A 23172-nucleotide genomic window follows, 5' to 3' on the forward strand; every position below is an offset into this window, starting at 1 on the left:
CCTGCTGAAGTCAGTATTGATATGCAGTGATTACCCAATAAGTACCAAATGTTAGAGATTAAAATCATATTTTAACATCCAAAATCTTGTATTCCGAATTACCTGTCTCTTGCCATTTGGGCTGGTCAGTTAGGCCCTTCTTAGCACCCTCTCTCTTCACAGCTGAAAGTAAATTGGTGTAGCACTTTGCTAACATTGATGTTGGCAAAAGTGAATACACTGTAAATTTCCTAAGTCATGCCATGTTTTATTTCATATGAATAACCCATGAGTCATCTTTCCATTGCTAATTAAAAATACTGGGGTGCCTTGTAGAAGTAGCTTTTAACTGATGATATTGTATGTTGGCACTACAGCCAAAGTAGCATTCCTGAGCACGTTTTCTGGAGGAGATGGAGGAAGGCTTCAGGAGCTGCATTTGAAACAATGCTACAGCTGAAACTTCCTGCACAAGAAAAGATTCTTTAAGAATGTTTGTGCAGTTTTCTGGCAGAGGTTGGGGGCAAAAGTAATTCAATTTTGCTACACAATTGTAATTTTAAAAGAGTATCTTGTAAAATATAACTCTCTATTAACATATATAACCCTTTTTATTTACATATTGAAACAAGGTTTGGAGTTGGAACCATCAGTACAAAGCACAAGCTTTTATAATCTACATCTAGAAGCAGCATTAGGAGTTTATTTTATGTATAGATCAGCATTGGAAGGGCAAACAATTCCCATTTTTCAGACATCATCTTCATACTTTACAGACAAATAAAAATATTCTTAATTTTGCCAGAATCCCTCTACTGCAGTAATCTTCCATCAAATACAACAGCAAATTGTTAACTCCACAGAATTCTGAAAGAGATAAATCTATCTGTATAACAGAATGCTTTTAGAATGTTAAAACAAAATAGATTTAACTCACTGTTTTTACAAGAATGTCTGTTAAACTGCTGTTTACTGCTGCTGTTTTGATCCTTGATAAATTCAGCAGGGTTAGAAAAGGTTTTAAATTAAAAGCCTACTTATCCTTCCCAAGTTCGGACCACGTGATTGTGTAAAACGATGTTTAGGCATGTGAACTATGCTATTTAAATCAGAATAGAAGCAGAAATTATTAAAGTCCTTCCTCTAGTGATTCCATATAAGTAAACATTTTGTTGGAAGCAACATTCTTGCTCAGTTACATCATTTCATTTATGCTATATAATTTACTTAGCCCATTCTGCACAATACTACATGCACTACTCTGTGGAAAGGCTTTCCATAAACAGACCGAAGAGATCAAACTAAGACCAAAGTGAGGTTGGAAAAAATCAGTGTCTGTACAAAAGTTCACTGCAGAGAGTTTTTTTCTTTTTTTCCTGACTAATAACGCGTTTTTCTCCATGGAAACATGATATGAAGCTTCAACAGGACCCTACTTACTGCTGGGAGCTGTGTTTGTTCCCTGCTAAGATCACCCCTGGGAGTACAGGGAAGAGAATTCTGATAAATCTGTTTCTTTTAGAAAAAGAAACACCAAGTGTAAAATCCTTCAGCAACCCTTCTCCTTTACACTCTGGGCATCACAAAGCTGCAGAGGGCATTGGGTAGTACAGAAAAGACAATGGAGTGTGGGCTCAAGCTGGTTCGTTAACGGGTTGCTCAGGATGTACTCCCAATCACCTATGTTTGGCCGTTTTATTGTATGACCCATGTTGTGGTTGCCAGACTAAAATCTTTTTTTAAATCTTCTTTAAAAGTTTACAGAGTGTGTAGAGTTTACTGGAAGGAATCAAAGAAAGAGTATCAATTCAAGTGATGAAGTAGGTTCTCAGCATTACCATGTTTTCATTTTTTCCCTGACTCTAATGGTGGTTCTGTCTGTTCCTGGTAGAAGCACAAAATAAGCATTAGTTAGGATATAAAAGATCTGTGCTACCTTTTACAAGCAGATTGTAGTATTTCAAGAGCTCTTCATCTTCACTGTATGTTCTTATTTTGCGATATGTGGAAGGTCTGCTCCGTTGGCTGGGAAATGGGGATTTATGTGAGTGTTGTTAGTTTTCTTTTGATAAACAACCTCAGCTGAATTAAAAAGAGAATGTTTACTAAAGTTTTGAAGCTACAAAACGCAGGAGGTGGAAGGGAGCAAGGGAGAACAGGACTTTACGTGAACTTTGGAGACAATCTGCTGGTACTGAGTGGCCTTCACTGTGAGCATCTGTATTCAGTAGGTAGGTAGATAGTAAGACTGGATGGTGAATCACATTTCAGTCTCATAGCAGTGTTCAGGCAGGCTGGTCTTGTCCTTCATGTAATGGAACTGGACCAAAACATGGCATTTTCTTAGTAGCTGCTGGGAAAACATAGCATGCTTTTTCCTTCTTCAGGAGTCAACAATATGCTTGGAACTGGTCATTTCCGAGGGAGGTGTCGACATTTGTGTTACATTAACAAATACAAAAATGTCATTTGGCATTCGTGGAAGAAATAAAGACTTTTTGTCTAGAAAAGGAATAGGGTCAGAGCACAGGACAGGGATGCTATATACCTTAAAATAGTCTGTTATTTGGTGTGACAGCAGGATGACATGTACAGGATTGGATCAAATTAACCAATGCTATTGTAGCTTTGACTTTGATTTAATTGTAATTTCAGAACTTACTCTTGGTGTTAATAGTCAGCATGATGGAAATGATAGACTTCCAACTGAGGGAAGCTTTTGGCTCAGTATTGTGATTGTGAATGAAAACCTGCCTCCCCTTTTGGATTTATATCATACTAAAATAATATTGGTATTGTTACTCAGCATGAGGTTAATTGACCTTTAGGCTAGGGGAAGTGTAAGGCTAACAAGTTAAATGCCATTGAAAACAACTGTCTAAATCATAAATTCAAACTGACCTGGTTTATGTATTTACAATTTAAGGAAGAAATTTGAAGATGTGGGATGAGAGCCAAGACTGAACATCTGAAAGAGAGAGACTGAAGTACTCAACTTTAGTTGATTAAAGATATTCTGATCCTGTTTTTCTCTGGTGTCTTAACCTTACTAAAGTTCACTTAGTATGTAATGGAAAAAACAACCAGTTTGATAGCAAAATACAGGAAATGCCTTCAATCATGTCTGATTACAGTAGCAGCTTTTCTTCTGTTGTTTTTATTCTTTTAGAATGCTCCTTCTATGTGCCTGAAAAAATGTAGAATAATAATACTTTGGAGCCCTTTATTTGGTGTGTCCAAATAGAGCAATTAAACGTCTGGCTTCTTGATGGATATGCATGCTGGGAGCTTTTGCACAGAAGAATGCCATATTATCTAAGTGAGAAAAATTAAGAACTATTACAGGATATAACTTCAAAGCCTAGCAAACTCTCTGTGTGCGCGTGACAATTCCACCACGAGTAATGAGACAAATGAATGCAGGTCAGTTTTAAAAATCTGCCTTTGTCTGGCTTTCTTCTACAAAAAAATGGAAGTTTGACAACTAATTTGTATGAAATCTAGCTGGGAGACAGGAAGCTGGGAAGCAGCTTATACTAGATAGACACATCTCACCTAACTTTAGGAATGCAGCAGAAGCTTCCAAGTCAGGATCCTGCTTGTCCTGGTGTGCTTTTACAGTCAGTGAAGAAGGGTAGGCTTCTTTAGGGAGTTGTGCAGCTCACATGTTCTGTGAATCATCTGCTCGGAGATACTTGTGGAGATGGCCATGGAGGGAGCCTGGGCCAAACTCTGGTACCCTCAGTTATACCCTAATGTCTGGTGGGATAAACCTGGGTCAGAATCCTGGAAAATACAGGAAAGAAATTTATCATAAAACCAGAACAAAATGTTTCAGAGCTCCAGTTACTTTCCATGATTAATGTAAATTTTAAAAATTAATAGAATTTTGGTTCATTACAGTATGACATTTAATTCTGTATTTCCTGTTATCTGTACAAGGCAGTAATATATCCTTGTTTTGGGTTATTAATGTTACAAGTCTTCATTGCTGAGATAGCTGAATGAGAATTGCTGCAGAAATGCAAGATGCTACCTGGATAGGCGTGCATTTGTTTGCTGTATGTTCTTCTATTCTATGTAAGAAAGCCTCACACAAAAATAGGAAAGAGAAGAAAGCATTTTAGTCTTTTTTGGTTAGGCACAGATACTGTGCCTGAAACCCAAGTAGTTTTTTCTTTGTGTTTGCATAATTTGTTGTTCAAATCGTAGTGATTTTGTCATGCTACCTACTAAGGTCACTGAGGAAAAAAAACCCATTGCTTTTGGCTTCCAAAGAAAAGCTTTTGAACAGAGCCAAAATTAATTAATGGATCTACAGAAATTTATCTGCTTTCTAAGGTTCTGGTAACATTTTCTCAGAACTGAGTTTTCAAAACATGATCTGACAAGCTTTTCTAGCTTCACGCCATCCTTTCAGTGTCTTTCATCAAGTGGTTTTCTCAAATAATGATTTAGTATTGTTTTTGTTTAAAAGGATTATAGACATACATAGTAGGCACTTTTAGTTTGCACTCCACCTAATCTATTGTTATAATACACAATCTTATTTTTATGTCATTTGAGATATAAAAATAAGAGCATGAAGCAGTGAACCTCACAGAGTAGAATAATGCAGCTTGAGTCAATCCTTGGCTAAGCCTGGGGACCTTTATTGTCTTCAGTGGGATCACTGAGGTGTCAGTGAGGACAGGATTTATCACGTTACATATTTAGCGATGACTTAACGCTTGGGCTTTGTAGCAGAGGCTGAAACAGTAAATATCATTAGTACAGATTTCACCCTGTCATTCCCAGCCTGAATACGTAGAGCCAGCTAGGAATTTTTCATCTAAAGTCTTCAAGAAAAAAAGGTAGAAAAGGTCTCCACTTAACCAAAGTGGAGACAGTGGGGGAAAAAAGAAAATCCCTGAGAGAACTGCTAGTAGCCTTAACATCAGGGCATTCTCAGTGGTGGTGGTGGACCAGGACAACCAGGCAGCTCAGCCTGAGCACCAGGCCATCAGCTGTTCACACACTACTTTCACAAAAAGCTATGAACAGTCTGTGTTTTCACCCAGTGTGAAACACAGATGGTTTGTAAAATCTCTCAAGAAGCCTTTCAGAATGAGAAAACCATTTGCTATCTAGTTTAGCTGCAAGTTTCTGAGGCAGATTGTTTGTCTGATACAATAGGCCTAATATGAAGCCAGCTCCATTTGTGACAGTTCTTACTCGGTACAAAAATTGCAGGCCTGCAGGCCATGGGAAGGATCAGTTGCCACTGGGATCCAACATAAAACTTATCTAAATCAGGGCTTTGGCAGTAGACTAAGTCAAGAGGCAGAGTTATAGCTGTGTGTCCCATTCCTGACTCAGGCTTATGGAAAAATTGTTCATTCCCAGGTATGGCTCATGGAAAGATGAGGCTTATAAAGCAGTGTGATGTGAATATAAAAGGCAACCCTCTCTTGAAAAAGAAATAGAGACCGCTCCCCTCCGTGCTTAGCCTATTTCTGAGAATGTTTTATATAATGCATATTTAAACTTGTGCATATTTCACTTACGTTCACAAATAAAAATGTGGAAATATTAAGAAAGGAAAAGCCACACAAAGGAAAGCTGTTAAGTACAATATATTTATTTGTCTGCACATTATTTTAAGGAAACTCAGCATAATAAGATAAGCAGATCAGGCACTGTAATGTCATAAGCTGCTACCGACAATTGTGATAAAGTTATGGTCAAAGCCATTAAAAGCCATATATAGCTATTATTTTATAGAAGATGTTTTTATGCTACCAGAGAAGTCATTGGTTTCCCTAAGCTACTGGAAATGAATATTAAACCTTTGTTCAATAAGTCGTTCAGACATCAGGGCTATGTTACGAACACACAGCCTTCTTTTCCATCTCAGGATCTTGCTGACCTAAAAGTTTCTCAGTGGTAGACATTGCTGGAGCAGGTGATGTTATACACTGTGTAAGGCATGCTTTTGCCTTCTAACAACTAGGATTTACAGAGCCACAGATAGCAATCATGTGGTTATCTCCCTCTGATGTTCTTGATGGATAGATGGTAAACTGCATTTTGCCACATGCTTTCTCCTCTCTCTGCCATCCCCTTAGTTCACAAGATACTGTGCAAATGGTGGGGTGATGGATGTTGTGTTATATAAGGAAAGTAAACGTGTGTACTTTTAAAAGTAAACATGCCTGAATGCCTGACAGAGAGTGTCACTATGGTCACATTAAAAGTCATTAATGTTTACCCTGCTATCTGAAATATCCCTGTTTTCTTCGGTGAAAAGTAGCTGCAGGATCTCTGGCTTTATTTGAAACCAAGTCTGTGCTCTTAATTCATCTGTGGCTAGCCATTATACATACTGGTACACATCGGTATAAGGTGGATTCGCTTTATTCCAATTGTGGCACTGCTGAAAAGTAGCAGTTTTCAAATCTGTGCAACAGGTATTTCTGTATATTGATGAGTACGGCTCTGCTACAGTTTTTGTGATAGATGGTGTCTTCATTCTTTGGTAATGTCATGTGATGTAACAGAGACAATGTGCATCATAAATCCAGTAATTACTTAATGAGGCAACACAACATAAAAGCAAAACAGAGGAATTCCGAGACCTTCAGAAAAACACAGGCAAAACTTCCTGAGATCTCCTACAACAACAAAGCAGTGGAACCATCTTTTTCTCACCGTTAATCTCACTCAGGTTTCTCCCTACTCCTTCCCTGCTGACAAAAACTGCCCCACTTTACTGAATCCACTCATAAACACAAACAGTCCAGTGTATGCCCTATTTCTTACTCCACGGGTAAGGGAGGTCGCATCCACTGGTAGAACATAACATCCACTGACACTATGATTATTGCATGCTCAAGGTCAGTGGCATTCAAAGTATGGGCTCCTTTCCCATACAAGTTTTCAATGGGAAAAAAATTACATTATTAGTTTAATTTTTCTTAGATGTTACAGATGGATTTTTCCATTCTCTGATCTGTTGTGGAGGGGGAAAAAAAGTCTCACTGGTGTGTTCTGACTAAAATACTTAAAGTAACAAAAGAATCCGCTAGTGAAGTACAGTCCTAACGTATCTGTTCCATAGTTTATATATGGAAATTGAGATTACATTGCTTAGAGCTAATCATTAAAGAAGTTAACATCAGAACATGAAAATTGTTGATAATTCTTTCTGTTTTCTGACCAGTTCCATATCTAACTCCATCTTGCTTAAATTGTAACCTAGTACATAAGTTACCAAAATTTTGAGGACACACGATGTGTTTGAAGAACTGAGGCAAAGATTTTGGTGAATTTATCAGTCTTCCAGAAAATACCCTTTCAGGCAGTGTGGTACAAATGATCCAAGTTTTGTGGTATTTTCTGCTTGTGATTGAAATCTGTGTTGAAAATGCATCATTAACTAAAATTATAGCAAAGAGTAAATTTGTGCTGGGTACAGGAGAGACCTGTTGTTGCAGGTAAGCATCTTTGTCTCAAAAGCAGTTTGGATACCACTGAGTAAGATAAAAAGTAATTTTATTAATACAGTATTCTCACTTTTCTATTTAAAAAAAAATCATTGCTAATTGATAATCATGAGCATATTGCCTTCAGTTACAAATTTCAATAACTTTAGTAGCTAGAGAATGATTCTGTTGGTTTTTCATGTTGTTGGAGGAAGATGCCCTTTTACCTTCTGTGGTTTCTTCTGTGAACAGCTTGTCTATTTAAAGCCTGCAGGGAGGATGTGAATTTCTCATGCAGGGGAACAATGGCAATGGTTTCAAATAAACTATTGAAAAGGTTTATTGCAGTTGAAAGTCACAAAAAAAAAAAAAAAAAGGGTTGTTCAGTAGCTACATTCTTCAGAATTGTGTTGCTTTCCTCTTTGATGTTCACCCTACGAAGAAATATTCTTGCTTCCAAAGTTATTTGTGGATAATAATTATTATGTTTCATTTGGACCTACACTATGAAATGTATTTCTAGTTTCATTGCTCACAGGACAGTTAAGAGTAGAAGCAAATGCTGCGGAGATACTTTGTTGTAGAATGATTGCTTAAATCAGCTTGTGATCATGTTTCTCAGCCACTTGATCTTGTTCTTCAAATATGGATTTATTTAGTCATTAATGTTTACCATGTTCAAAGGCTACTGTTAGTAATCTTTGGCAGCCTTTCTGATTTTACTGGTCAAAACACATCTCGACTGTTTAATTGCCTAACTTTCAACAAGAAAATTATCTGTTATCTAAATGACACATGTGACATGTAGGGCCGTGCACAGAAGGTGGTTATCTCACTAGCTACTGTTGGGAGGGAGACTTTAAGAATCCGGCCCTGCAAAGTCCTTGTCCACAGAGCATTTGTAGGAAGCCAGGGCAGTCAGTGTGTCATGGCACTGGCATGTCGAGGAAGGAATGAGTGTTAGGGAAGTTTTCTCACAGATTACCTGCAGTCCACCCACTCCTCTGTTTCGGCTTGCACAAACCTTGGTGTTATAATCCTGATTCTCTCTCGAGATCCTGCCAATCATTCCAGCTTCTGAGGTGACTTGTGACGCTGGCCAGTATCCAGAAATAGAAACCAAGGCTTAAGTTTCTGTTTTAAGCTTTCTGAGAAAGGAAAAAAAAAACCCAAACCAAAACATTTTATGCAATTGACTGCTCAGGCCAACTGAGCTGATGGTACAAAGTATCTTGGCAAACAAACAAAGAAGAGAAATGGCTTGATGTTGCATTGCTGCAGTCAAGCAATCTGGGCATTTTCCTGGCTTAACTGGTTAGGTTGTTTGCAGTTGCATGTAATTATGCAGGTTGTAGGAACTCATTTTGTCAGACACAGATGAGTTTCTTAGTTCCTACAAAAAGAATGCAAGATAAGAAAAAAAAAAGAATTTAATAGACCTTTGTTGTTGAGCTATCCGACACTGTATTATTTCCTATGCTCTATTTAGAGGTAGACAACTAATTCCGGGAACCAAATAAAAGACAGAATGGATCAGAATGGATTGTTCTGTACAGACAGTTAATTTACATTCCAGAGATTGGTAGCTGTTTACTTTTCTGTTTTTGTAGGAGACATGGGTGTTGCTTAGAACAATTCCGGGGAGATACGGGTCTTAAACTAAAACGTAAAGGTTTTCTTCAGTAAGACTGTAGTTCTGGAAAGACAAGCTTCATTGACAACACTTTTTCTGTTACCTTTTCCTTTATTTCCTCATCTCTGTCTGTTCTGGTTTAGTTGTTTTTTTTTTCCTGTGAGGTGTTAAATAGCACATTACCTATTCTCTTACAATTATTTAGCTAGTTAAGTTTTCTTTTTTCAAAGCTTCATAATTAGGGGGGTTTGGTGGGGTTTCTTGTTTGGGTTTTTTGTTTGGTTTTGTTGTTTTATTTTTTTTTAATCTGGCAACTGTAAATTGACAGAAAGGTTTTGAATGGTTTTCAGTGCAAACACTTTTATGGACTATGATAATCTTGTGGGCTACTTATGAATTCGGCACTTTGGCAGACTCCCAGCTTACCTTTTAACCTCCCATCTGTACTTCAATGGGAGTCATACTGCTGTTGTTTTAGCCTCTTCTAAATTTCTTTTGAAACTATGGTACTCTTTGTGATAATAAAAATCTACTGGTATTAAATTCCATTATTGTGTGAGTAATTAAGCTGATGTCCTCAGTGCCTCCAACAGGGTTTTGAAGAGGCTGATAGGCTTCACTGCTTTGTTTTGGCTTGATGAAGGGGTCCCAATTGTTTTTCTTCTGTCAAGTAGGAGTATAGTTTGGTAAATGGTAAGAAAGTTAAATTGACTTGTGTTTTTACAGACAGGCTTAAAATTACACTGTCAGTCTTTTCAGGTAGTCAGAATTTGATATTTATACTCTTCCTGTTTTTCTCTTTTCTGAGTTTGTTCATTCTCTTTTTCCACTGTCAAGTTAGATTTTTATTGCTGATTTCTGTGTCTTATACAAATCTTCAAGGAAATAAAGACAATGGTGAGTATCCTGTCCTTCTGCGTTATGTGGTGGCTTGCTGTCAGTGTTTTATTACTGTTGAGATTTCTCCTGGCTTAGGAGTTTCTTGAGTTACCAACTATACTTGCATTCAACTCTATGGCTAGCATATGGCATTAAATGAAACTTAAACAATTTTAGGTACTAACAGTTCCAGTGTGTCATCTCTCTGCACTGGGAAGTCCTACTTCTGAGATTAGAGTTAACATGCAAGAGTCCTCTGATGATCACTTAACAGTTCAAATTAAGGTGGACCCAGTTTTCTGAGCAGACTCCGGAATTTTATCAGTCTGCAAGTGGTTCCTACATAACATCAAATATAATTATTCTTTGATTTATCTGAACATCTTGACTTTTTGAAATATAGCATGTATTCTTTCTTAGCTTAGGTACATCCAAGATAACAGTACATTTGGAATGTTAAAAGTTCCAGTGACAAGCTTATTTACTTCTCCAATCCGGAAGAGCCTTATCCTATTGTTGTACTTGATCACATTTACTTGATGATGTTACAGTCTTGTCTTAATGCAGGTCTTTTGATTGTAACACTTGCAATTCACTGGAAGAGCTGTTTTGGGAAGGCATGTGACTTTCTGAGCACGGAGCATTATTTTGTTTATTTGACTTCTTTGAGGGACACAGAGCTGTTGATATCTGTTTACCCTTGCATGATGTTGGACAATTCTTGCAAATCACTTCCAGGAGAAGGAAGAGGTGGTTATGTGAGGGGTTAAATTGCTAGATGTAGGGGATTATGATGTAGCCAGCTGGATCTTGGGCTGTTTAGGAACTCATAAAAAGGATGACCTTAAGGAATGATAATATATGTAGCCTGCTTCAAAGGGCCTTATGTGGATGACTAGTTGAGGAACTACAAGAGCAGCATAACCAATCTGGGAACAGCGATGTCTTGTGTAGGGCATATTGGTTGCAAAAACATTATTACAGCCAGTATATACTTGAGCTACATAAACCATACCTGGTAAAGCTAGTTTATGTGGGAGACAGAGGATTTATTGTTACAAGGTAAATCTGACTTTTCTTTGCCATGTCAGACTTCTTGTACATGCACAAACCACTTTGTAACATGTATTCAGCACCGTCTATCTCTGCATGCACAGTAAGTCATCCAGTGCTTCCAAGAGTGTCTGATTTACTGCACAGATGTACCATGATTATGCAGACCTTGAGTAGTAAGCCCACTTTGTCCCAGATATATCTGATTTTTATGCTGTCCTCTGTACATACTTGAGAAATATATGTTGGATAAAGGTGGGCCAGTGTGTTTGAAAACTTTGAACAAGTATCAGAAGGAAAAAGAAAAAAAGAATAAAATCCATTTACTGAAATTGGGATGATAGGGAGAAAAGAACTTTTCTGGGGAAATCCCAGCATACTATAGCCTCGGACATGGCCACAAAAACTCTTAACATAATGCAGCCTTGGATGGGTTGTTTAATCATTTCATGTGTGTGAATGCTTCCACCATGATTCAGTGCCAGTGGTTCTAAAGTCTGGGGTTTGATAGAGAAACATTTCTCTGAAAGAAATCCTCAGAATAATGATGAATACCAATCATCCCTCACTTAGGTGGAATTTGTTGGCATAAAGGATTTTTGCAAACAACCCTGTATCTTTTCATAGGCTTTTGTGGTCACATTTATTTACAGAAACTGTCAGGAGGTTTTATTCCTCTATCTGATTTAGAACTTGCCTGCACACACTCCCGCCACCACCCTAAATTCTACCTATGGAAATTTTTCTAATTATTCTAGGAAAAAATTTCTGATCAGAAAGTGTCCACAGAGTCACCTAATGACAATTGTTCTGGTTTTGACTCTCACCTTTGTGTGTATTCATTTATTACTGTATGGTTTTGATAGGCAGAAGTACCTAAAGCCTAGACAGAAGTATAAAGATATGATGATCCATGCAATAAAGTAGGGTGTTTTGCCTTTGGTTTATGTTATTTTATTATTTATACATGACTAGATGTTTTTAATTGTGGATATATTTCCTTCAACTGAGGGTTCTTTTATGCACTGACTTTATAAATCCTTTTGAAATTTAGTCTAAGGCAAGTGGCAGGTAAGTTAATTGGGTCTGAGTATCCATCATGTTGGAACATGCAATAGCCATCACTAGTATATTTAGAAAATGTGCAGAGTGCAAGGAAGGAAAGGTGGATATCCCTTTCTCAACCTATTTTTGACCTCACCCAATTTAATGACTGAAGAATTGTGAAGTTTTGACACAAAGACATTTGTACAACAAGTGATCGGAGACAGCTGCTGTGTTGTTCAACAATGAATGCAAAATATTCCTGTGAGATTACTTTTGAGCAGGTTTAAGCTGCAGAAAATAATGAGTGTTGTTTCTCATCCCTCTCATTGCAATCTGAACTTTGAATTGCTAGTATACATTAAGAATCCAATTCAAAATACTCCAAGTTTGAAAGTACCTATTAATTCAACCCATATGATAGGGTATGGATAGATTGGTGCTCCTTTTACTTTGTGCTACTGCAAAAGGGGAAAATGGCTTCATTAGACACAGTTGACCTGTTTCACATAGACAGAATGCTGGATATGTAACAAAAAAGAGACTTAGCTATTTTCCAAACATTTCCACTACATTTCTGTCTTGAGTACAGCTCTGCTTTCATGCAACTAAAGAGAAGGCAAAGGCCTGGTCTTGCAAAATGCTTGTTGTTGCTTGCTTTCTTATTGCCTCTAACTATTGGTAGGTGTATTTAGTGACAGCTACCAACTTCTCACACACACGTGAAGGACAGTCTTTCAGTGGTGTTTGTGAAACCATCTATTTGTCATAATCTATAGTTTATGATGAAATCAAGAGCATATGATGAAAATTTGAGAGTTGATTCAATTTTGAGCCTTTTTTATTTCAGGGACCTGAAACTGGACAATATTCTTCTGGATGCAGAAGGCCACTGTAAACTGGCTGACTTTGGGATGTGCAAAGAAGGGATTCTGAATGGAGTGACCACCACAACCTTTTGTGGCACACCTGACTATATAGCTCCAGAGGTATTTTTTTCTGCACTGTACTAAGAATACAGATATTATCATTCGTCAGACTGTTAACATGTATAATTTGAGACACTTTTTACACATAGATGAAAACAGGAGAAGATACAGACTAGATTGTGCTGCAGTTTTGCCTGGGTAATCTTGATGAATTGGTTAGTCTGCTGCTCACAAGCAGTATTCCATGTTGACAGAAGTGACAAAACATGTTTTGTTTTTTTCTATTATTTGTTTCCTGAACTTAACCATGTTCTTCTCCATACACTTATTTCTGACTCAGCATCATTTTGAAGGCACGTACTAGCCTATAAGGTGCTAGATGCAACTGAGTCCTGAAGGCACTGGTCTTCAGTAGTTATAAAAATGTTTTTCATTTTTCATGAGACTTAGAAGGGCATGTTCATACAGAAAAGACCACATGTTCAGTTTCATTTTGCCTACAGTGTTTGTGGGAATATTAATTTTGTTCCTTCCTTTAAAGTATCTGTGAGTGAAAGATACTGTTTGTGCTACTTACCATATGGATGAACAGAAAGTATAGACTTGGATAGAAAAGTAGCAACTTTTCCTATGGATGCTGCATATCAGTTGGCAACATCCAAAGTAATTTCAAGGCATTCATTGGATAAAAGAAATGGCTGAGAATCATGTGGGTTTTACATATCCTAAATTTTAATATTATGGGATGCACTTCCAAGTTCCTAAAACAATTCAATATTGTACAGTTAGTCTGCTAGGCAAACATCGTCTACTCGGTTTAGTTAGTAACCTCTGCATCTGCCTGCTGAAGATTCAGTGTGCAGATTTAATGTAAAAGCATCATTGGTCTGTCTTTCATCAACCATAAATTTGCAGCAGGGAAAAATGCTAGTTTACTATTTGCCACAGACAATAAATTAGAAATTGATATTGTTAGTGTTCATGGCTGTCAAGCTTTGGTAGCACAACTGATAATCTGTGAAACTATAGTAAAATAAATGTGTATCTTATAGAGTTTGAAAAGTATTCCAACATTAAAAGAAAAGAAATACGAGTGTGATGGTTTTCATTTTGTTTTAATTCTTTTCTGATTCAGTATACTAATTGAGTAATTTTATATATATAATTTTCTTTGAAAATTATTGTTCTTTGAAAATTATTATGGAAACAAAACAATAATAAGATTCTAGGAACTTTTACATGAAATCCCAGTCTCACTGAGGTCAGTACTTCCGTTGTGTCATTTTGTCATCTTAATTGCAAAAGTTTATCTCCTGCTTTTATTTCTCTCGCATCATGATGGTATGTTTCAATTTCCTTTCCTTTAGCAGTATCTGAGCTCCAAAGAGTGCTCAGAACACTTGAAAAATACATTTCTGAAGAGTATCATTTTCTGTAATTAATGTGTATAAAATGTAATATCTATTCAACTAAGAATCCACTTGATATCCAGACCATTCAAACGCTAAATTCCTTTCTAGTTTTATCTTAAGACTGAATTTAGTTCTATACTGGTCATGATTCCCAAATACAGCACTAAGTTAATGCAGTTCCCCATGAGGCTTCTGACTGTAACATTAGTGTTGCTTAAGGAGGTGGTGGAGTTGTTGCCATTCCAACTCATTTTAAGGCAGTCAGCTTCACCTTAAACAGGTAACCACTCTGCTTTCCTCAGTCGCCTCCCATGCTGAAACATTGCATCCAAAATACCAAGCTGCTTTTCAGTGAAGAGGAGCCAAGAATTAAACTTGTTCCTTTTACAACACTACTTCTGTTAACACCAAGTAGTACAATAAAACTCCATCATACTAACCTACTACTCCCTACTAAAGGTATTTGCTACAAGGCTGAACTTGTGCCACGAGAAGAGTTGTAGCCAGTTTTTCTGAAAGCAAGGGCAATTAAAGTGAGTCCTACAGCCATGTATTGTACAGCAGTTTAATGCTGTAAAAAGAACTTGAACAAAAAAGCTTTTGGCTTCCTTCAGCCCTACCTAAAGGACGAGAATAAATCTCTCAGATGATCTCTGTGCAGCATTACAAGCTAGTTCAGTTTGTTTTCTCCAAGATAGAGACAAGGAAATGTTTCACATTTTCCACCAATCTGTTTTGTATATGTGATCTTTTTTCCCCTATAGCGTGACCTGCTTTAAACAGTTTGGAAGGATATACAGCTCTTTTACTCATGAGCATACTCTTTTACTCAGGGGACTGATAAACTCAGTCAGTACTTCTGAGAACAGCTACACATTGGCACTTGGCTGTGTTTGTGCAAATTGCATGGGTAAGAAACCATGCCTGCTGTTACCAAAATCAGTGTGGGATTTAGTCCTGCTTAGGTGCTGCAGGAATGAAAGGGTGTATCATGTTGAAACAGCTAATGTGCAGCCAAAAGTGTTCTCTAACTTGTCTATTCGATCTAATCTCTTTCTCTGTACTAGATCCTCCAGGAGTTAGAATATGGCCCATCAGTCGACTGGTGGGCTCTGGGTGTTCTCATGTATGAAATGATGGCTGGGCAACCCCCCTTTGAGGCTGACAATGAAGATGATCTCTTTGAATCCATCCTTCATGATGATGTCTTGTATCCAGTCTGGCTCAGTAAAGAAGCCGTCAGCATTTTAAAAGCAGTGAGTCTTCCATAATTGCTTTCCTCCTCCTTTTCATGTTTTTTTCTGGGGGTTGTTGTTTTTTGGGTTGGTTTTTTTTTCCCCTTGATTAAAATTGAATTTGCCGAAAGTTGTTGAGAGCAGTCACCACTGGGAGTTCAAGCACAGTTCAGAGTGCCACTGTTAGGATAATGGGGCCTGGGATAAATTACACTGCTTGTGGGAAAGGAACAGAATGTTTGTATTCCACGCAGTTGTACACTGTATAAGTCTGTATACTGCAGATTCATATTTCAGGGAAAACCCAACCAACTAGGGCTGTGCTATCACTTTGACACTTTATATGCCACATGTTCACTAGAGTGGGGGATGCACTACATAATTAAAGAAACAATGTTTTTATTTAACCCACTTATAAAAGTTCTTGTCCCTCTGACTTTCTTCCCCTATCATCAAGATGGGTTGGCAGCCCTTTGTTTACAGCTGCATATTGTATTTTATAGTTCACATAGCACTTTGATAAGTAGTCTTCCTCTAGTGTAATTGCTTCTGCCCTGGTTGATGTTTTTCAATATGAGTAGTGACTTGACAGAAATTAGGGTCACCAAAAGCCACAATATCAGTCAAAATGGGCAACTTCAGTTTTTAGACTACCTTTTTAAAGTCAGGTTTACTTCATTAATGTGACACTGACATAAATTATTTTTTCTGTGCAAGCATCATCCTAAAATAAAAAGCAGAACAAAACAGAAGCAGTATGCCAGTCCCCATAGATTGAAAACCTGAGGAGGATTTCTTGCTTTAGAAAAACTCCTTGTTTTATACCTTTTATACCTTTCCCGTTCTGTTTTTCTTTCAGCATCAGGAATAATGAAAGCTTTCAATTAAAACACAGCTGATAGTGTTAAGTCCTGCAGGTTTTTTCATACAGGGTTCCATTTTGAAATTATATAAAAATCTTTTTAACACCAATGGACCAGTAACACATTCTGCAGAAATGCTCATCTTGATCTTTTAATAAAGATACCCTCATGCTCATTCTAGCTGAGAGAGAGATGCTCTAGCAGATGATTGAAAGCAGAAGTCAAAGTTAATGTCTCTGAATTATTTGCTGGGGTATCTCTTGCTGCATTTATTGTAGTGAGAACATGGAGGATTTATTATTGCTGACCTTTATACAAGTTCTTCCTTCTCCGCCCAGATAGTTCTCTGATGACTTTTTATTAGCTGACATGATATTTTTTGTGCATCCATTTTTGTTTCCAGACCCTTCAATTATTTTCAGTTCAGTAATTAAAATGTATAAACTTGAGCTGCAAAATTCAGGCTCATATCCAGGTCTCAGGGGTCATTTTGGTGTATTGTAGAGAAACGGTTGTTTTCAATGTTCCTATGTGCATCTGAATTTCACTCAAGTCCAAGAGATTTTCTGTAGTCAATCAGTTTCACAGTCTTTTAAGTTCTGTTCCTTTGCCATCCACATACTCCTTCAGTGAATCTATGTTATCATCTGACCTATTATTCTGAATCAGGGTAACATTTGTTGGAGGGGAAAAGTTAACCAATAACTCTTGGTTAAGTATTTAGTATGACAGCTGTTGCAACTATTAGAATAAGGAATTTGTTTTACAAAGGAAAGGGAGAAACAGATTTGACACTCAGAGCCTTGTTATGCTGTCTCATCGGTGGTGCAAGTAGTGAGATGTCTTTTACTGTTACACATCATCTCATTCATTAACCACACACAAATGCAGACACAGAATTGGGCTGCAGGTGTAAGCTTTGTATTTTTGTGAATGTAAGTGCAAGGGTGTTAAAGCCTCGCATTTCTTGTAAAGCTGACTTTGCTATAAATTTTCATGAAGTAGTTTTCCTGGGTCTACATTTTGATAGTAGGTATGATGGTTTGTATTTTGTTATAGTTGTAGCTTTTTGGGTTTTTTTACATCTCTCTATCTGAAGTTAATCCTTAAAGCCATTATGAACTTTAAAAACAGTTGCATCCATTAAACAGATTTGCACTATAGTAATAGATAATTCCTCATTGGGCAAGATGCCTTCATTGACATGAATTGATATAATTTAATGGGGCCGTGCCAGTTTACACTATAAAAAGAATACTTTTCCTTACATTTAGCAACCTGCTACTTACATAGCGAGGGTGTGAAACGTTTGAAATTTGCGTTCTTCATCTGATCCTTGTCCACATACTGTTAAATGAAGAACAGGAAAAACAGAGGGAAGAAAGAGGCGTCTATGTATTTTACTGCTGAATGGTAGCAAGGGATTAACTTTGGAACACATCATTTCCTCACATTGTGCTTTGAGACATGGATTTTATTCTTCAGAAACTCTGTGTTTTTACACTCCTCCAAACAGTGTGTAAGGAAAGTTTAATAAGAAGACATTCTCTTGTATTAAGTAACAATGTTTTCTGGTTTTCAGAAGAAACAGTTTTCCTGTTATTTCCAACAAAACACTAAGGAGGATAATTATACAGCTCAATATTACAAGGCAGCACGTTGCTTCTCCCATGAAATCTCACAGATCTTACTAGTCCTGTTTCTGTGAATTGACAGGAATTGCTATTTAAAATTCTTTCCTGTCTGGTAAGGAAAACAATTCTTCATTGAAATTAGCTCTGTGTTTCTTTGCAAGCAGTGGAGAGAGGTTGTGGCCACAGTGTGTGTTCCCTGTGCACCCAGGTTACAGAGATTTCTGGCTACAGAAGCAGAACTGGTTTTAAGCTGTGCTATTTATTTCAAGAAGCAAAATTTTGGGAATCTCATGATCCTTGATTCAGGCCCCAAGTTGCATGTCTACCTCAGCAACCTTTGTCCTGTTGTCATTTAAGTCATTAGGAACTCTGATCTTAAGAGGTTTCTCTTTTCATAAAAGGAGTTTCCTGCCTTAACATGGGAAAATAAAAAGGTAACATGGCTAAGGCTGTCAGCTCCATTGGCAACCATCTCTTCAACACAGTACAGTTAACAGCTGTCTCGGCCCTGACAGTTATATCATTGTTGATGCTGTTGATAAACATAGAATAAATTCTCTTGTGCTTCAGAAATAGAAGGTGAAAAAAATGAATATTTGTTGCAGGGGATGAAATTTATAGAAATAAATGTCCACTTCAGAAGTTTGAGTTTATTTCAGCATATGATAATTTGTTTGGTTTAAGTATTCATTCTTAAAATTTGTTCTTTCTTATCATCCATTTCCAAGTTTCATGAAGTTTGTGAAGTACAATACTAAACCGTACTATCTAGTCATATGTTCATGACCTGGGCTTCTTAAAAACTACGTTTGGATGTTTTCCCTGCCTCTGGCTTAAAACAAAGATAAAACATGGCGGATACTAGGATCAGATTTTACTTCTTTGATACCTGGATTATATGGTACAAAAAGCATAGCCTGTAGTTTCCGTGTTCTGTTTCTGCAAAATGTGGCTGCTGGTTCCTGGCTTGCTCTCTCCAGTCCTGGAGGTGACATAAAGCAGAGGAATGTAGGAATGCATTTTGTGGTTTTCCAAGAGACCTCACCAAAGCACAGTAATCCTTTCGAAACCTTTGTTTCTCCTGCCCATAGAAAATATGGCCTGTAGTTTAGATATAACTTGTCCACTTTCAGAAGAACTTCCAGAGAAGCTGAACACAAGACCAAAGAGAACGATTGTCTGTGGAGCAGTGCATATGTGTCAGAATTGCCTTGGTGATCTATGTTATGTCTTTAAAATGATAGCAGTGGTATTCTCCTGTGGATGGCTAATCTAGCTATCTAAAAACATCTTAAGGGCTTCAGCAGCTGCTTATCCAATAACTGGATTCTTTGTCCACATGCATTAGGAAATAAGTAGAACAATTGCTAATAAAGGAAGGAAGAAATAGCAGAGCAAACCCAAGAAAAATATTATCAGCTGCCATCATTTGATATCAATGTCTTACACTGGTTGTACAGCTTTTTACTGAAAGAAATAGTAAGAGTTTAAAAGTGAAGAGTTTAGAAATTGCTGCACCAGAGGAGACCAGTTACTTCCAGTTGCTGCCACTAATGGTGTACTAAAAATGAAAGGGAAGGTGCCCGTTATGTCATGGAGTTTCTCAAGGAAAGACACTCATCACTCCATCTATTTCCTGAAACAGAATGCTTATAATTCATATAGCTGCAGGTGCTGTTACTTGTATTAGAATAAAATCCTAGAAATGAGTAAGGAAGTTATGGCTTTTCACATGTCTGGTGTGATTATGCAACCTACGTACTCAAAGAAAGCAAACAGCAGTAAGAATAATATGTAGCCCCTATCTGCCAACTTAATAGTTAAGACAGAGCAAATAAGGTAAAGTAAGAGCTATCCTGACAGTCTATTTCAAAGTGTCTCTGGAGTGTTTAATATTTTCTGTCTTTCTTTTAGTATTTTTGGCCAAATCTGGAACTAGAAATACCGACAAAGAATCTGGTCCTATAGTTCTCCCAGACAGTTAAATTAGGAGGTCTCAGCAATCAGTTGAAAGAGCTTCCTGAAGGAAACTTCAACTCCAGAGCCTCTGAATCTTCTGATTTGGCTGGAACATCTGAAATTTGGAGAGGCATCCTTGTTGCTCTTAGAGAAAAAATAACCTTCTGAAAGGGGACTGTCTCTAAAAGCTAGGCTTTAGGAAGTCTAATGCGTAATTGAACTGGATATGGTTTCCAGCCATTGCCATTCATCTTTTAACTTTTTCCTCCTCTCCCTCCCCTGCCCTGTAGTTCATGACAAAGAACCCCAATAAGCGACTTGGCTGTGTGGCATCACAGAACGGGGAAGACGCGATTAAGCAGCATCCATTTTTCAAGGAAATTGACTGGGTTCTTCTAGAACAAAGGAAAATCAAGCCACCCTTCAAACCTCGGATTGTAAGTAGCAGTTTGCATAACATTGATAGGAATCTTGGTTTGACAATTTCAGTTGTTGGCTTTTCTGACACATGAGATTACCTAATGCAATATTTAGGGGTTGAAATAGTAACATAAAAACCGTGCTGAAAAGATTGCCTTGTCATTGTTTCTAAGAAGGTAAGTGTCAGGAATAGATTTAGTGCACAGAAAAATCTTCATGTTCACATAAAACATGAGAGGGTTAAAGGTGCCGTTTTAATTATTTTCCTGTGTTCCTAAAGATACTTTGATTGGAAGAGATTATTTCAGTTGGGTATGTACTGTCTGTACTTTCTGTGTGAACTTTGCTACAGTCCTGCATTGCCAGTGGCTGCTGGATTTTGTAGTGAAAGGCAGAGGAAAGAATTTCTGATTAATAATATTCTAACTGAAGATACTTGAAAAAACTGCTTCTGAGGCAAAGAATATACATCATGATTAGATAAACTGATGTACTCGCATTTTCCTAGGTAATAAACAAGTATTTCTTTTTTAACAAAAAAGTGTAAATAGCAGCCCCGCTTGCAGAAACTACAAAAGCCAAGCAAAGATTCATGGCTTATTCTTGTCTTCCTCTGGATGAAAATACAGTTCACCAAATATCAGCTTTTCAGCTGAGAATGGCTGCAGTTAATTTTGTGCTTGAACAGTACAAGAGAATAATTATATGATAAATCCTTTGAGATTGCTTTGTATCTTTTGACTTTGCACATTCCTAATTACAATGTTTGACTTGCCTGTAAATACAATCAAGGTATTTGTTTGTTTTTTCTCTTTAGATAGTGTAGAAAGCTATTTAAAAAATAAATAAAACAACTTTGGGCTCAACACTGAATCCTAACTTAAATTTAGAAGTGAAAAAGTCCCCTCTGTCACTGCAGAATTGTTGTCTGTTGCATTTAATGCATTTACTTCTAGTCCAGTGAGATGCATTTCCCCAAGTTCCTTATGCAGGTGTTGAAAGTGGGGCTGCCTGTCCAGAACAGGAGCCTGAGGTAACTCCTCAAGTCTACACTTGGAGGAGTCTCTCTCAATATATAGGTCTTTTCCTGTTTTCACAAGAATTTATCTCACAGTAAATTTTGTGGCTTTGCTTAGTATTCAGCAGCATTTTGGTAATACAGTTATCAAATCAGGATGCGCAGTTCCAAAATAATTTTCACTTTATGCTTGCATCTAGTAAGTTCCAGATTTCCTCACATCTATTCTATTTGCTGCTTTTCTTTCCTGATCGAGATGTGTGGTCCCTTTGACAATAGGTATTTTTACAAGGCCTTTATTATTTTTGTAAGTATTCCTGTTGCAGTGGTCTTTTTTTAAAGTCAGGAGGCATTTAGAGTATCAGATATTTTTATTCATTGCTAATATAAATACCTTCTACATTCTCAATACAGCTTCTTTCTGGTAATTATTTCAGTGCTGTTATATTGTAAAGCCATTCATATTTTATTAATTTCTGTTGTTTTGTTCCTTTTCTCCTTCCTTTAATGATATTTGAGTTGGATATGTCAGGTTTAGTAGTATTTCAGACTATTTCAGAGTAGTCCTTTGTATAATTTTCAAGACAGCTGCTTGCTCTTTAATAACTGTTAGGGTGATTTTACACATCTTTATTTACACCTTTTCTCATTTTTCTTCAGGCTGCTTCTGTAACATCAGATTTGCATACTACTTCTTTCCATATTGTATATGCCAACTTGCTTTATTCTACCAAAATTGATTCCAGTCTAGTAGTTCTGTGTGCTTGGTTTTTTAATGAACTCAGGTAACATGTAGTCTATGTTACAGGCATCCCTACTATTTTCATATTCTGAGTCTGCTCTCTCCAAGGTATCTTCCCCAATGGCCTGGTCCTATCAACTTTTACTGATAACTTTTTTACACTTAGAAAGAGCATACCTTGCATATTTACACTATGTTTATGATCCATCAGCTGTTTTCTGTATCAGCTGTATAAATTGCAATTGTTTGGATTTTGTTATTGTGTAGAAATCTTTGAGCAAGATCATACTGAAATTTTTACTTGTACTCTTAAGACTGAACAATTTATTAGTTGGAAAGCAAAGTGTGATATATATCTAGGCTGGAGAGAAAGATGATATGAACAAAATATAATTACTAATAATGCAATTTATGAAGTAGTAAAGGAATCCAGAGCAGTAAATTTCAAACGCCAAAAAGGTGATTTCGGATGCTTGCCAAGCCAGAAGAGATTGAACTCCCTTTGAAAAATACAGAAAAGAGGGAAGAACGTGAACACTAATGAAATAAAGTCTATTTAAAATCTAGATAGCTCCTGTCTAAATTCAGTTGTGGGTGTGGCATTGAGATTCATTGATTCAGATAACCAAGGGTAACTTCCACAGCTATGGAATAACTATGGGAAAAACATAACAAATGCCTGTGTTTGGAATGTTTTCTGGTATTGAACATCATTCAGTATTGATAAAGGGCTGTTGATTATTTAAAAGTGACTTTTAAAATTAAGAGGGGATTAAACCAATATATTTGTAATCTTATGTTCAAGAGAGCCTAGATCTGTGAAATCAGCTATGAGAAAGAGAGGCCAGATTACTAGTCAGAAAATAGACATTCTTGCATGTGATATGTGAGTGTACGTATGTGTAGGGA

General features: G+C 37.1%; 1 protein-coding gene across 1 annotated transcript in view; it reads left to right on the forward strand.

Annotated features, from left to right (window-relative positions):
* LOC104413622 (protein kinase C epsilon type) overlaps positions 1–23172 on the forward strand; it is a 48448-nt gene that overhangs the window by 9862 nt on the left and 15414 nt on the right. Inside the window, exons 2-4 of the mRNA XM_010024672.1 lie at positions 12902–13040; positions 15460–15648; positions 20374–20520. Of these exons, the coding sequence (XP_010022974.1) occupies positions 12902–13040; positions 15460–15648; positions 20374–20520 (475 nt within the window). The remainder of the gene's footprint in view (positions 1–12901; positions 13041–15459; positions 15649–20373; positions 20521–23172) is intronic.

Source organism: Nestor notabilis, unplaced genomic scaffold (genome assembly GCF_000696875.1).
Source record: "Nestor notabilis isolate BGI_N333 unplaced genomic scaffold, ASM69687v1 scaffold31051, whole genome shotgun sequence".
NCBI classification, from domain to species: domain Eukaryota; kingdom Metazoa; phylum Chordata; class Aves; order Psittaciformes; family Psittacidae; genus Nestor; species Nestor notabilis.